The sequence below is a fragment of the Berghia stephanieae genome, chromosome 2 (assembly GCF_034508935.2).
Source record: "Berghia stephanieae isolate SIO BIC M18660-M18661 chromosome 2, UCSD_Bste_1.3, whole genome shotgun sequence".
Taxonomy (NCBI): Eukaryota; Metazoa; Mollusca; class Gastropoda; order Nudibranchia; family Aeolidiidae; genus Berghia; species Berghia stephanieae.
The window spans coordinates 83,172,029-83,185,885 of NC_088361.1; the positions used below are offsets into that span (position 1 = coordinate 83,172,029).

The 13,857-nt window shown below is 35.5% G+C and overlaps 1 protein-coding gene across 4 annotated transcripts in view; it reads left to right on the top strand.

The window, feature by feature from the left end:
* LOC144965670 (glycoprotein-N-acetylgalactosamine 3-beta-galactosyltransferase 1-B-like) overlaps positions 1 to 13,284 on the top strand; it is a 24,197-nt gene extending 10,913 nt beyond the window's left edge. For all 4 annotated transcript variants that reach the window (XM_078901248.1, XM_078901249.1, XM_078901250.1 and 1 more), the window contains 6 exons: positions 5,550 to 5,706; positions 6,255 to 6,411; positions 6,638 to 6,719; positions 7,452 to 7,593; positions 9,359 to 9,796; positions 12,104 to 13,284. In XM_078901248.1, the coding sequence (XP_078757374.1) occupies positions 5,550 to 5,706; positions 6,255 to 6,411; positions 6,638 to 6,719; positions 7,452 to 7,593; positions 9,359 to 9,796; positions 12,104 to 12,241 (1,114 nt within the window). In that variant the 3' untranslated portion in view covers positions 12,242 to 13,284. The remainder of the gene's footprint in view (positions 1 to 5,549; positions 5,707 to 6,254; positions 6,412 to 6,637; positions 6,720 to 7,451; positions 7,594 to 9,358; positions 9,797 to 12,103) is intronic.
* The last annotated feature ends 573 nt before the right edge of the window (positions 13,285 to 13,857 follow it).

A 13,857-nucleotide genomic window follows, 5' to 3' on the forward strand; every position in this document is an offset into this window, starting at 1 on the left:
ACGTGGATGGCAAAAAAAAAAAAAAAATAATAATTCATAGACCTGAGTGTCGCCAACTTCTCTCTTTCTAAACAAACAATAGAGTGAATGAAGCTGACCTTACTCCGCGTTTTGTTGTTGCTTTCAAAATGTCAGTTAAGTTGAGTTATTGGTTCTCACTAGATTATCTCAATCTGGATATTAACATTTAAGGTTACACATAGTTTGGTCTGGTCGCACGATTGATCAGCGGGCAGAATAAATGAGTATTTTACTTAAACGCATACAATCGATATATATATGTATATATATATATATATATATATATATATATATATATATATATAAATATATATATACACATATATATATATATATTACCTTTTGTAATTCGCTTAGTTTAGAAATCTCTTCTTTTTTCTTTATGTATTTATTTATTTTATAAATAATGACTGTTCGAACTGTTGGAATCAGGTCAATGGGCGTGGTTATGATCCCTTCCACCACACGTAAAGCAGTGGAGGGAAACATAACAACGGCCTTTGACCTTATTCGGACAGTTATTGACAGTTAGTGTTCAGTGTAATTAATAAACAACCAGCTATGTATGTCGGAGCGTGTGTTTGTCGTATCACGATTCCCATTCTTTTTAATTGGTAAATAATCCTCTGCTTGTTTGCCTTCTCCGATCGATTCTGTTGTAGTCTAATTTTAAAAAATCGATCAGAAAAAAACCCCCCAAAAAAACCCAAAACAAATACCAAAAAAAAAAAAAAAATAAAAGATTCTAACATTTTGGTCAGAAAATTTGTTCTTTATTAATAATGATGGATTAAAATGATTCCCATCTTGTCAAAAACTCTCAAATCTTAGACTTAAATAAAGTCCCAGTTGTGAGAGATGTTGGCAAGAAGTGGGTCAATTTAACCGATCCTTATAATTTTAAAGACGAGCTTTCGAGCCAAAAATGTTTTAATCAGTTTTCTTTATTTAGAGTGCGTCTGTATTACAGTGCCTTTTTGTGGCATGCGGTTATGGAATGAATATAAATAGAACGAAGTTGACGTCACTCATGTCTTATAAACTGCTTTTAACACCCATGGTAGTTATGAGTATATAAACTGTATCAACCAGACCATAAACGTTCAAGGTTACACATAGTTTTGTGAGTTGGTCCGTTATATTTACGGATGGCAATGTTGTGAGTTTCTTATCCAAGTGGACAGCATCTTTTAATGCCATTATTCAGTTCTTTATTATTATTTTTAGATCGTTTGTTGCGTAATAAAGTCTCACTAAATTCTCTCAGACGCAAACGTTTCTGTATATACAAAAGTTTTGTGTGCGGGTACGGTTGATCTGGAGGGCAGAACTGGTGAGCATTTTACTCACATTAAACCCATACCATGATTGATTGTAAAGACGCCTTGTCAAAAATCAGAGAAAAATCAATATATTTTTGGTAATGCTTAATCAATTTGTGCGTGTGCGTGCGTGTGTGTGTCCATATGTACATGTGTGACTTTCTATTTGTAACGTTAGTGGGCCTATAATTCTATTATGCATATGTTATTTCACATTCTTTTAGGCTTTTGTTAACCAGTTAACTACGTAATCTAGAAAGACACGTTTTATAATTTTGGCCAGAAAACTCGTCCTTCAAATATCGATCGATTTAAATGACCCTCATCTTGGAAAAAGCTGTCAAACGTGGGACTTTTGCGAAATCCCAGATTTGAGAGGCTTTACCACGATGAGGTCATTTAAATCGATCGATATTTCAAGGACGAGTTTTTTGGCCAAATTGGTTAATGCAGGTTTTTCCAGATTGCGACAGTCAACAGGTTAATACGAAAGGATTTTTTTACTGTCAATAGCAGTAGTAGAATAATATAGATAGTATGCAGATGACGTCACTCAGGCCTTTGTTATTGTTTTTGCCATCCGCGTTTGTGAGTTGTTCTCACTAAACTGTATTAACCAGGCTATAAAAGTTCATGGTTACACAGAGTTTGTGTGTTGGCCCGTTATACTTCCGGATGGCAATGTTGTGAACTCCTTGGCCAAGCGCATTCTATCTATACCTTTCAAATCAAGTCAATGCCTACACTGCTGTGGTCTGAAAAAAAAAAACACATTAAAAAATATTTTGGTCAGAAAACTCGTCCTTCAAATATGGATCGATTAAAATGACCTTCATCTTGTCAAACATTCTTAAGCCTAGGACACACTTGAAGACCATTGAAGTCTCAGGTTTGAGAGTTTTTGACTAGATGAGTGTCACTTTCCTGAATGAATATTTGAAAGTCGACTTTCCTGGTCAAATTATTTTAATGTGATTTTTATTTTCTTCGGTTGATTACGGCAGTACAGCAGCTGTTGTAATCTATTCGATAATCGGAATAACTACCTTTTTATCGAGTTAATATCTTGTTATTATTGTAACTGATATGAGCCTGTTTGACGAACTCAGGTCGTTTAAATCGATCGATATTTGAAATACAAGTTTTCTGGGAAAAACAAAAGGATATTATTATTCCACCCCTCTCATATGAAAGATCCTATCATTTCTTAGTAAATACTCTAATCGTTAATTAAAGAATGCTTTGAACGCGTTGAATAAAAAAATTAATTCAACGATTGCAGAATATTTTAGCACATTTTATTCGTTATAAAAGGCAGCTTATTTGTGATTATAAGTAATATTTTGGTGAGCATGAATACAAATCCAACGTTTTTAGTTTTGGGTCAAATTGTCATTCAAGCAGTAGAAGAAAGAGACATATTATGGTGAATAGATGTACTAATACAATTCCATTTGGTTACAAAATATCTAATAATCTTACTTGGAGGGGTGGAATAAACGTATTCTTATAATCCTTTGTATTTATTAAACTCGTTATGTTTTTATCGTGCAGTAACATTTACTCGCAAGCTCGTTGTGTTATTGAGCACGATAAAATAACTCGTTTATTAAATACAAAGAGATGAAAGAATCGTATATTGTACAAGTATGGTTGTATATTATCTAGGAGGTCCAGACAGCTCAGTTGGTAGAACACTCGCCTCACACGCAAAGATGATCAGGGGCAAATTCGAGATTATGTTTTTTTCTGACCCCACTTTATACCCAGCAGTGATTGGGTAGCTGAGTCTGTTTGATCTGGCCGAAAGCACTTTGCGATAGACTAGAGTTCTATCCTAAGGGTAGCAAGTAATTGCTATTATCGGTTTCACGGTTTAGAAACCGGGATAATCTTCGACTCCATGGGCCTTGTGGCTCTGAATGATTTGAGCTTTAATTAGTGAGTTTTTATATAGAGCAATATCCACTAAACGTGCTCAAAGAGCTTTTCAAGGGTTCACTGGCCAACAGCAACACAGCATAATATAGGACGAGACACGACGCCTGTTAGGCGATATTACATATTTTTTTCGGACAGAGACAACGCTGTTAACGGCCAGGTACTGGTCTTGTAGTGGTCTTGTGGTATGACACTCGCTTTCGGGTCGGAAGGTCCTGGGTTCGAGCCTCGCTCGGCGCATAGTTCAGTCCTTGGAAAAGTCTCTTTACTCACATTCTCTCACCGTACTCGGGTGTAAAATGAGTACCTGGTAGTCAACAGCGTTTTCTCTCTCGGGAAAAATTGTAATATCGCCTAAATAGGCGTCATGTCTCGTTCTACATGTTTCGTGTTGCTGTTGGTCAGGGACCCTTTGTAAAACGCTTTGTGCACGTTTAGTGGATTATTGCGCTATATAAGTTTGTTTAAGTTTGTTCTTTTTAAAATTCATCTGACATAATACCATTTTGAGACATTATGTAACATTTTTGCTTTTTCTGAGTTTTGTGCTTGGTGACATCGTTCTTCAGAAAGCAGTTCTGGCCTCCCTCACGCTTACTAATAAAAACAAGCCATTACGACATATGTGCACCAACCACCGAAAACAGCTTATAGCAATAAGGAACAAAGGCATGATGTCAAAATACTGGTTCCTAAAGTGTAAAACCACCCTTCTGGACGACTGAATACATACCTTGTGAAATTGATCTTCTGGTTTCATGGTGATGACAGCTTATATTCTAATTGAAATAAATGCTGGTCTTCAAGCAAGATCATCCATCCTCGCTCATTTATGTCCCATAATCCTAAAAATCTGCCTATACATTCGGCTTCTAAAATAATTATGTCATCTTATGATTTAGTATATAACCTATTCATTATCAGTCCTGCGAAGGACTGGTTACATTCACACTTCCAAAGATTTTTGAACAGGAAAAGTCGAGGATGTGACATAACGACTTTTCTTCCCTATTATTAAACATATATGGATAAACTGCTTCCAAAAAAAATAAAATACTTTCTTTATTATTCGTTCCCACTCATGTTGTCTTCATGTTTGAATGTCTACCTGTAGAAGGAATGCCATGGTCTTCCTCGGCTGTGTCAGGGGCCCAACCTATTTAGTCTGCAAAGACTACAAAACCCTCTCTTGCTTTTGTTGTACACTTTGAGTAGGTCTGTAGTATATGATGGGCGTCTTCTTCTGCTTCACTGCAATCAAACATCCCTAATAATTTTCATGTTTTGATTGATCTAGATGATAAAGAAATAGAACAATTCTTAACACGGAACAATTTTTAGCTCAAAATCCTTCTTCAGCCACAAATAAAACAAGTTGTGGCCAACTGACCCAAGAATGGTATTGTGACGGGTTAATTGGATTCAATCCATTAACGGCGGCCATCGTGGTTCTAAACAAAGAACATCGGTACTTTTTATTCTTCATGCTGGCTAGAACTTTTCATATCTCTTGTGATCAGAATGTGTAAAACATGATCAGATTATTATGGGTCCTCTGGATACGCTTTTATGGTCGTCGGAGAAATATTTAATAAGGGCGTTCGCCATTGTTCCGATAGTTTAGAGCCAGTTACTAAGTTACCATGCGTCATTACCAGGGAAGTGACACCATGACTGTTGAAACCTATTAAGACCACTAAAATTGTATGAAACATTCTGGGTGGCGGCTTAGTCGACAGCTGTTATGTTCATTTTTATTCAATGGTTTTTACAATCCACGGCTTACAGCAGCTTTGTACTTACTTTGTCAAAACTTGACTTCCTTTTTCCTTTAAATATTCCACTTGACCTGTTTCTTCTTGTCCAAAGGAAATGGTCGACAACACCTGTTTGATTCAATTTTGTTCAATATAATTTTTTTTTTACAGTCCACAGCTTCTACCAGGATAGTTATCATTTTGACAGAACATGACTTCATTTTCCCTCGCAACATTTCAGATGATAACTTTCTTGCTCAACGGAAATCGTCAAAGTCTGTTCGAATCATTTTGTTGAATAGTCTTTACAGACAACAGCTTCTAGCAGCTTGGTACTTTGTCACAATTTGACTTCCTTTCTCTTTAAAGTTCACTAGACTGCTTTCTTCTTGTTCATCGTAGAAAGCTTTAAAGTTCATTTTTATTCAGTGATTTTTTTATTAACAGTTCAAGGCTTCCAACCGATTTGTACTGAATTTGTCACAACTTGACTTTCTTTTCTCCCCAGAACATTCCAGATGACGTCCTCCTTGTTCAAAGGCAAGGGTCGCCAGTTTATCCTTGGCCTTTGTTTAGGCCTCAGTGTTTCCCTTCTCCTACAGACACACAGACACCTGACCTTGAAACAGGCCATGGTCAAGTCACCGGCCATCCGGCTTGAAATGGTAGGTACATATTAATATTATCGATGTTATGCATTTACGTAAAATACTCACAAATTCGCCAGCCGGTTGTAACGTACAAACACAGCGTGGCTCAGCCGTACGGTCTTTCCTTCGTACCCGAAAGGTATCAAGTTCGATCACCCGCCGCTGCGCTGTGTGGCATTGAGCAAGTCACTTCGCCTGTCCTAATGAAACCAGAGGACCAGTTATATAATGTATTTATTCAGTCCTCCGCGTTGTTTTACACTTCCAGTGATTTTGGAACCAGTTTTTTTACATCACAATTTCGTCCCCTATTTATAGGATTGTATGTCGCAGTGCAATGTCTAACGTGATGTTTCACGGTTATAGCAATTGAATAATTTCTAAGCAATGTTTTTCATAATCACTATAGAAGGAACAAAATTGACGTAACTCAGCAAGCTTTTTGTTTATTGTTTTTATTTATATATTCATTCATTTATTTATTCATAATATTTCTTTATTTATTCATTTATTTATTTCTTTATCTATTTATTTGTTTATTTGTTTATTCACTTATTTTCCAGTCTGAGAATTCCAATCAGATCATTCACGGAGAAATCAACTCATACAAAGATGAGGATGATGGTGAAGGTGGTGGTGATGTCATGCACGGGTGGATGGACAAGCATGCTGGTGGGGATGGCAGAGTGCATGAGTTTGAAGATGAGCATGTTCATCACGGTAAGGATGTAGGTTCAATACCGAGATGATGATGAGATGATGATGATGATGATGATGATGATGATGATGATGATAGTAGTGATGATGATGATGATGATGATGATGATGATGATGATGATGATGATGATGATGATGATGATGATGATGATGATGATGCTAGTAGAGATCATTTGTTTACTAATTCTCTCCTGTCACCCCCCCCCCCCCCACCCCCACCCCAATACAGATGACGATTCCATTGCTCAAGACCTGTATAAAAGGGTTCGTGTTCTCTGTTGGATATTGACGTCACCAACCAATCTAAAAAAGTAATCATTTTTTACATTTAGACGTCACCAACCAATCTAAAAAAGTAATCATTTTTTACATTTAGACATCACCAACCAATCTAGAAAAAGTATTCATTTTTACATTTAGACGTCACCAACCAATCTAAAAAAGTAATCATTTTTACATTTAAACGTCACCAACCATTCTAAAAAAGTAATCATTTTTACATTTAATTTAGACGTCACCAACCAATATTTTTTTTTAAAGTAGTCATTGGAATAGACCCTAGAGATAAATACCCCGATGGGAAGGATAACGGGAATTAAAAAATATTTTTTTACATTTAGACGCACCAACCATTCTAAAAACGTAATCATTTTTACATTTAGACGTCACCAACCATTCTAAAAACGTAATCATCTTTACATTCAGACGTCACCAACCAATCTAAAAAAGTATTCATTTTTACATTTAGACGTCACCAACCATTCTAAAGACGTAATCATTTTTTACATTTAAACGTCACCAACCATTCTAAAAAAGTAATCATTTTTACATTTAGACGTCACCAACCATTATAAAAAAGTAATCATTTTTACATTTAATTTAGACGTCACCAACCAATATTTTTTTTAAGTAGTCATTGGAATAGACCCTAGAGATAAATACCCCGATGGGAAGAATAAAGGGAATTTTTAAATATTTTTAAAAAAATTATTTATATTATTATTCGATATAATTTGAGCCAATGTCTGCGTGCTTATTCCTAGGAAAACAATTCACGTGAAGAAAACCTGGGCCAGGCGTTGCAATGTCCAGTTGTTTATGAGTTCAGAGAAAGATGACTCATTCCCAACCATTGGATTAAACGTATCTGAGGGAAGAGAGCATCTAACTGCCAAAACCATGCAGGTGTGTTGGTTAGTTTGTTTTGTTTTCCGATTTCATTTTATATCAGTAATAATAATAATAGTAATAATAATAATAATAATAATAATAATAATAATAATAATAATAATAATAATAATAATAATAATAATAATAATAATAACAATAATAATAATAATAATAATAATAATAATAATAATAATAAATAATAATAATAATAATAATAATAATAATAATAATAATAACGATAATAATATGTCGTCTTCTGGTATGACACTCGCTTTTGCACCGGAATATCCTGGGTTCAAGCCTCGCGCGGCGCATAATTGAGTCCTTGGAAAAGACTCTTTACCGTACTCAGGTGTAAAATATGACTACCAGGCCGTTAACAGCGTTGTCCCTGTCGAAAATAAAATTGTATTATCGCCTAACAGGCTTCTCTCGTTCTTTAATTTACGTGTTGCTGTTGGTCAGGGACCCTTTGTAAAGGGATTTGAGCATGTTTAGTGGATATTGCCCTAGATAAAAGCTAAATTAAAAAAAAAATTATAATTTAAAAATAATTAATAATAATAAAACGAATAATAATAATAATAATAATAATAATAATAATAATAATAATAATAATAATAATAATAATAATAATAATAATAATGATAATAATAATAATAATAATAATAATAATAATAATAATAATAATAATAAAATAATAATAATAATAATAATAATAATAATAATAATAATAATAATGATGATGATGATGATGATAATAACAATAATAATAATAATAATAATAATAATAATAATAATAATAATAATAATAATAATAATAATAATAATAATAATAATAATAATAATAATAATAATAATTATAATTATAATAATAATAATATCTAATTGTCTGGTGCCTCTTGCCAGACGAATCGCAACGAAACACAAACTTAAAAGTTTTTATATAGTTTAATAAGAATATTATATGTCCCAGTGGCGGTCTACAAACAATGACAAAACCGCAGAAGTATATTTCATATTATATTCTCTTGTTTGTAAACAATCAGTTATGTTTGTCCTAGCGTCTTTGGGGGTGTGTCACACGTCTTGTATTTTGATTGGTTAAAAACCTACTGTTTAATTTCAGACGAATTCTACACACATTATCAAGTTACGTAAAATTGATCAAACATGTTTCTTATTATAAAGCTAATCAACTAAAGAACCCATGTTGCTACATTTCAATTCTTTTGATTTCACTTTAGACTTAAACAAATATTTAGGCGTAGAAGTGACGTAACATCAGAACGTACACGGAAATGATTTAGAAAAAAAAAATAGAGATGCCATTATTTAAAATGACCGTGTCCTGAAATTAGTTTGTTTTTTTAAATTAAGATTTTCTTGGACTTTCAGCGTTCAATTTGTGCGGCTATGTGGTCTTGTGGTATGACAGTCGCCTTCAGATCGGAAGGTCCTTCGATTCGAGTACAGCTCTAAGCGCCGCATAGTTGAGTCATTGGAAAATGCTCTTTACTCACATTATTCTCTCGTCGTGATTAGACGTAAAGAGTACATAACCATTAACAGCATTGTCTCTGTCAGAAAAAAAAAGTAATTTCTTCTTGCAGGTGTCACTTCTCGTCCTACATGCTAAAATTTTGATGTTGTCCAGGGACCCCTTGTAAAGCGCTTTGCGCACGTTTAGTGGACATTTCTCTATATAAAAGCTCAAGTTTTTGTGCTTCATTTTATAATAAATATGCTTTTCTTTACTTTTATCATTTTGTTCTATCAGGCATTCCAGTATATCTACCAGCATCACTACCATGACGCCGAATGGTTCATGAAAGCCGATGATGATACTTACGTCATCCTAGAAAACTTACGATATTTCCTGTCCGACGAAGACCCTCAAGACCCTGTCTATTTTGGCCACAGATTCAAACCGTTCTTGAAGCAAGGCTACTCTAGTGGTGGAGGGGGTTACGTGCTCAGCAAAGAAGCATTAAGAAGATACGGGCAGATTGGAAGTTTAGACCCCAAATTATGTGCTACGGATAAAGGAGCTGAGGATGTTCAGATGGGCAAATGTATGCAAAATCTCGGTGTGAAATTAAAACCTACAGTGGATGTTCTGAGGAGAACGAGATTTCATTGTTTTTCTCCGGAAGGCATGATCAATGCTCGTTTTCCTGCATGGTTTTATAAATACGACAGCGAAGGTGGAAGAGGGGTATGTGCTTATAGTATACATTTAAGTATTATATTCACAAATTCTGCCCGCCAGATCGAATGTAACCGACATACAAAACTATTTGTAACCTTTCAACGTGTGTAGCTTGTTAATGAGAATTAAAAGAGAACTTATCATAAGATTTATTATAGTTGTATACTATTGTGTTTTCTTTTAATTCACATTTTACTAGCTGCGCATGATAGGGAAGAAATGTTGTGACATCAAACCCTATACTCTCTTGGTTCCTAAATCCTTGGTATGTGTATAAACCAGTCCTTCGGAGCACTTATAATGAATAGGTTTTCATAAAGGTGGCATAACTATTTCAGTTTTAGGATGCATGGGCAAATTCTTAGGATTACAGGACGTAAATGAGCGATGATGGATGATCTTTGTTGACGACCAGCATATATTTAGACTATATAGAAAATAAGATACTATCACTCTGAAACCAGAAGGTCATTTACACAAGGCATGTATTTATTTCTCCGGAAAAGCGGTTTTACACTTCCAGTGAGAAAGGAACCAGTTTTTTTTTACACCACATTTTTGTTCCTATAGTCATTCATTAAATCCTTCAGTTGATTCCAATCAGTAAATGAAAGCCTTGGCATCAATTTAGTATTAGTCTATGTCAAAATGAACAAGACGAGAATAATTGAATTTCTATTGAGAACAGAAGTGTGGTGTCAAAAAAAAACTGGTGCCAATCTCATTGGCTGCCACCTTGTGATTCAATATGTAACCTATTCATCATATTAGTCCTCCGAAGGACTAGTTAAGTACATACTTCCAGGGATTTTGGAACCAGAAAAGTAGATGACGTTTTTTTTTATCTCCCCTATTCAAAACCAAAAGCTAGAGGGGCCTAGATGAGCCAATAAACTGGAGAGAAAAATAAAGTGAATGAATGTCACTCATACAAAAGGGGGCCATACATTACAATCAACGTTTTGGCCTTTGGCTTTCTTCAGCTTACACACAAAAGACGCAGATAATGACGAAAGAGAATAAAAATTAATTTAAATCTACACAAGGAAGTCTATAGTTTATAGAAGGAACGAAATTGACGTCAATCCGCTCTTTGTTGTTTTTAACCAGTCGTTTTTATGATTCGTTCTCACAAAATTCTATCAGACTATAAACGTTAACGGTTACATATCGTTTTGTGTGTTGGTTTGCCGGCTTGTGGATATGTGATTTATTTTTAAAAAAAACTAAATGCATAACATTAATAACGATGTATTTGCTGTGACCACGTAACGTGGTAAGGGAGACGATTCATCAATATGGATAGACAAGGGGAATAATCAATAGAATTATGACAATCCCAGTGCGTCCTTATTGAAAGTAAGAGTATTAGCCAAAAGTCAAAGGTCAAACTAATCATGTTGGAAGGCTAATATGTCAATGTAGATATCAATGGATACAAACATATTAAATCAGAAAAAAGGACAGAGAATTGTGTAACGGAATGCTTTGCCATGGCACACGGATTGACAAACATCTTTTTCTTGTAATAAAAGAGTAAGAAATACAAGTGCTTGGTGGGTTTATATATTTATATAGTCTCTCTCTCTCTCTCTCTCTCTCTCTCTCTCTCTCTCTCTCTCTCTCTCTCTCTCTCTCTCTCTTTGTTTGTTTGTTTGATTCTTTCTTTCTCCCTTTATCTCTCTCTTTCATTCTCCATTCTCCCTTTCTCATTCACTTTCTTTCTTTCTCTCTCTCTCCTTCTACCCCCCCCTCTCTCTCTCTCTCTCTCTCTCTCTCTCTCTCTCTTTCTCTCTCTCTCTTTTTTTTATTCTCCCTTTATATCTCTCTTTCTTTCTCTCTCTCTCTTTCTCTCTCTCTCTCTCTCTCTCTCTCTCTCTCTATCTCTCTCCATCTCTTTTTCTTTCTATCTCTCTCTCACTCTCTCCTTCTTCCGTTCTCCCCCTCTATCTATCTATCTATCTATCTATCTATCTATCTATCTATCTATCTATCTATCTATCTATCTATCTATCTATCTATCTATCTATCTATCTGTCTATCTATTTATATTTTTACCATCATACATCTACCAATTTATCCATTATCGTTTTATCTGTCTATCAATTCATATGTTAATCGATTCATCTACCAATTGTTCCATCCATCCACCCATCCATTCAACTATCCATTCATCCATCTATCTATCCGCCCATGTATCAAACCACCCACCCATCCATCCATCCATCTATTTATCCATCCATCCATCCATTCATCCTTCCATTCATCAATAAAACTTACCTATTTACCTATTTCCTGTTCTATGACTTACAGGGTATGGAAAATATTAGTGACTACGCCATCAGTTTTCATTATGTCTCCCCCGACAAGATGTATTTCCTGGAGTTCTACACTTACCATTTACATGCCTACGGAATTCAACACAAGCCGCAGCAACTTAATAACCACTGACGATTCTTTCTGCATTACATCTGGAATAACAATAATATGATGGATTGAAATAGGCTTCAACAGTCGTGACGTCACTTCCCTCGTAACGACGCATAGTAACTTAGTAAGTGGTTCTAAACTATCTGGAAAATGGCGACGTCCTTATGAAATACTTCTCCGACGAGCATAAAAATGTATCCAGAGAAGAAAAGCATTATATATCTGATCATGTTTTGACTTTTATACATTCTGATCACATGACATGTGAAAAAGTTCTAGTCAGCGTGAAGAATAAAAAGTACCAATTTCCTTTGTTTAGAACCAAGCTGATCGTTGCTGGGCGGACATGACATCAGAATGTTGAATCCTATTACGTACTCAAATTTACTATCCTGATAATCGAATGCAGTTATTGGCTCGATTGTTGTAATGGACGGTCTTCTCTTCCGTCCTCATCCCACAGTGGGTATGGGCCGCCGATGAAACGTTTCCATCCCCTTCTGTCGTTGGCCAGTCTTTCCATCTCCCGCCAGCGCATCCTAGACTTCTCCAGCTCTACCCTGTAGGTCTCTCCTCCAGGTTTACCTTGGTCTTCCTATTTTCCTCTTTCTGGATGGATTCGGTAATGGACCATATAATAATTTGTGTTTTTTAAAAAGTAGTCCTTCAGAGACTGTGGGCCACTAGAACCGGAGTTTATCAAGGTTTCTATAGCGTGAAACGGACAATAGCAGTTGTTTGCTATCCTTTGGATAGGACGCTCGTCCATCGGAAAGTACTTTCCGACAAATCTAACAGACTCAGCTACCGATTCATTGCTGGGTGGACAGGAGAGTCAGAAAAATAAAATCTCGATTGCAACCGGGATCGATCTTGGCCCCTTTGATTGTGAAGCGAGTGCTCTTCCAACTGAGCTATCGGGATCGCCACTAATCTGTGTTGGTTTGAGAGTATTTGCATCATAAGAATCAGGCCTGCAATTATGCGCGAGTTAGAATAGAAGCTTCAATTTGGAATACAATGATAGATAATAATTAAAAATATAAATCTGATTGTTATTTAAATTGAAGCCTTTAATCCGTTTCATTATTGTTATTTATTTCTCCGAGCTTTACGCAACTAGCATAATTTCTGAGATTTGCAGATGTCATCATTCTGAACTCTGCTAAAAATCCATCACATTTTGTCTTTCCCTATATAATCTAAGCTTTTATACAGAGCAATATCCACTAAACGTGCTCAAAGCGCTTTATAAAGGGTCCCTGACCAACAACAACACGTAACATGTAGAACGGGGCATGACGCCTGTTAGGCGACATTGCAATTATTTTTCCGACAGACAACGCTGTTAACGGTCAAGTGCTCATTTTACACCTGAGTACGGTGATTGGATGTGAGTAAAGAGCCTTTTCCAAGGATTCAATTATGCGCCGAGCGAGACTCGAACCCAGGACCTTCCGATCCGAAAGGGAGTGTCATCACCACAAGACCACGACATAGCCGCAAAAAGGGAATTTACATTCAAAAGGATAAGAACTGTAACATTTAATTGTTATCACTTTGAAAAGTTTTATTCATTCTTCACAATCAGACATTAAATAGTGTGGCTATGTGGTCTTGTGGTGAATGACACTCAC